Raw genomic sequence first — 2,500 nt, 5'->3', positions numbered from 1 at the left:
CTCTTCTTTTCCTTTCCCCCTTTCTTTCCCGCTTCCTTTGCTTCTCCTTTGCCTTTTCCGTTTTTCCTGTTTTCCTCCACTTCCTTTTCTTTTTTTTCACTTCTCCCCCTTCTTCTCCCTCTCCCTTTTGCCTCGTCTCCGTCACTTCCTCTTTCACCCCCATCCCTCTGCCTCCCTTTCCTGCCTCCTGTCCCTCTCTCTTTCCCCTTCTCCCTTCTTCTCCTTCTCCCTTCCCCTTCTCTCTCCCCCTCACTTTTTACCCCCTCCTTCTCTTCCTTGTCTCCTTTCCCTCTTCCTCTCCTCTCTCTAACTCTCCCCCTTTCTCTACCTCTCCCTCTCTTCCTCCCTTTTCCCCTTCTCTCTCTCCCCTCTCACTTTTTAACCCCCTTCCTCTCCCCCTTGTCTCCCCCCCTATCCTTTCCTCCTCCCTTTCCCCCTTTCTCCCTTCCCTCTCCTCCTCTCTTTTTAACACCCTTCCTCTCCCCCTTATCTCCTCCTCCCTTTCCCCCTTCTCCCTTCCCTCTCCTCCTCTCTTTTTAACCCCCTTCCTCTCCCCCTTGTCTCCTCCCCCCCTATCCCCTCCCCTCCTCCTTTTCCCCTTGTTTTTAACCCCCTTTCCCCCTTTCTCCTTCTCCCCCCCCCCCATCCTCTCCTTCTCCCTTTTTTCTCCTTTTCCCTTCCCTCTCCTCCTCTCTTTCGCTCCCCAGGTCGAGTTCTTCTCTCCATCGGCACCGTCGTCATGGTCCTAATGTTGCTGTTGATGGGCAAAGGCTTCAACATCACCCGAGGGAGGCTGAGACAGGCATCAGCTGTTCGTCTTACCCTTTTCATGTGTCTCTACAGCATCCTTTTACACGAGCTTTTCATCTACGGCAGCGGGTGGGACGGTTTTAAAAATAAAGGTGAGGGGGTGGGGTGTAGAATACAATATTTCTGTTATCGTTATCATCATCACCGTTGCCATCATCATCATCATCATTATCTTTATTTTTATTATTATTTTTCATATAAAATTTTTTATTATCACCATCCCTGCCCCTCATCATCATCTCATTATCTTTTTTTTTTATTATTTTATTGCTATATAAATAATAAAAATAAAAATATTATTATTATTCTACTCACTACTACTACTACTACTACTACTACTATTATCATAATATTATCGCCATAATGACAATAATAATAATAATTTTTATTATTTTTATTATTATTATTATTATTATTACTTCTACTACTACTACTACTACTACATCATCATCATCATCATCATCATCATCATCATCATCATCATCATCATCATCATCATCATCATCATCATCATCATCATCCCTCATCTCATCATCCATAAACACCACCCGCCCCACCATCATCACCGCCCCCACCACCACCACCCCCACCGAACCCCCACCACCATCACCACACCCCACCACCCCATTATTTCGCAAACACCCCTCTGGGCCAGATTCCCCCTGGGGTGCGTATCTGTACAGTCCCGGCAGGCTAGGGGCTTATGTGCTTCGCCTCCTCCCCCGGGTTCATGTTCGCTACACTGCTTCTTCACCATCGCACTACCCTAGAAGTCTCGTTTTTTTATCCCCCTTTTACCTTTTTACACGCTCTGGGAAATCTGTGTGAGGGGTTTTGTTGTGTGTGGGGTGTGTTGGTGTTGTGTGTGTTTTTTGTTGTGTGTGTGTGTGTGTGTGTTGTGTGGTTTTTGTTGTGTGGGTGTGTGTGTGTGTGTTGTGCGTGTGCGTTTGCCTGTGTGTGGCTGTGTGCTGTGTGGGTGCGTGTGCTTTTTGCGTGAGTGTGGCGCGCTGCATACTTACTTCTTATCCTCTCTCTCTCCCCTCTCTCCCTCTCTCCTCTCTCTCCTCTCCATCTCTCTCTTTCTCTCCTCTATATTATTATATATATATATATATATAATATATTATTTTTATATATTATAATATTTCCCCCCCCCTCTCTCTCTCTCTTCTCTCTCTCTCCTATATTATATATATATATATATATATATATTAAAATTATATATATATTATATTATATATATATTATATATATATATAACGCCCTCCTCTCTCCCCTCTCTCCTCTCTCTCCCTCCCCTCTTTCTCTTCCTTCTCTCTCTCTCTCTCTCTTCCTCTCTCCTCCCCCCCCTCTCTTTCTCTCTCTCTCTCTCTTTCCTCTCTCTCTCTCTCTCTCTCTCCCTCTCTCCCCTTTCTTCCCCTCTTCTTTCCCTTTTTTTCCCTTTTTCTTCTTTTTCTCTCTCTCTTTTTTCTTTTTTTCTCTTTTCTTTTTTTCTCATCTCTTTCTCCTTCCCCTCCCCTTCCTCTTTCTCTCTCTCTCTCTCTCCTTTTCTGTCACTCTTCTTCTCTCTCTTCTCCTCTCCTCTCCTCTCTATCTCTCTCTTCTCTCTCTCTCTCTCCCCTTTTTCTCTCCTCTTTCTTCTCCCTCCTTCTTCTCCCTCTTTTCCCCCCTCTCTCCTCTCTCTCTCCTC

General features: G+C 45.1%; 1 protein-coding gene across 1 annotated transcript in view; it reads left to right on the top strand.

Annotated features, from left to right (window-relative positions):
- Positions 1–2,500, top strand: part of LOC119596681 (transmembrane protein 145-like) — a 37,345-nt gene that overhangs the window by 25,521 nt on the left and 9,324 nt on the right. Inside the window, exon 7 of the mRNA XM_037946011.1 lies at positions 708–910. Within this exon, the coding sequence (XP_037801939.1) occupies positions 708–910 (203 nt within the window). The remainder of the gene's footprint in view (positions 1–707; positions 911–2,500) is intronic.

Source organism: Penaeus monodon, chromosome 38 (genome assembly GCF_015228065.2).
Source record: "Penaeus monodon isolate SGIC_2016 chromosome 38, NSTDA_Pmon_1, whole genome shotgun sequence".
NCBI classification, from domain to species: Eukaryota; Metazoa; Arthropoda; class Malacostraca; order Decapoda; family Penaeidae; genus Penaeus; species Penaeus monodon.
This window is presented reverse-complemented; position numbering and strand designations above follow the sequence as displayed.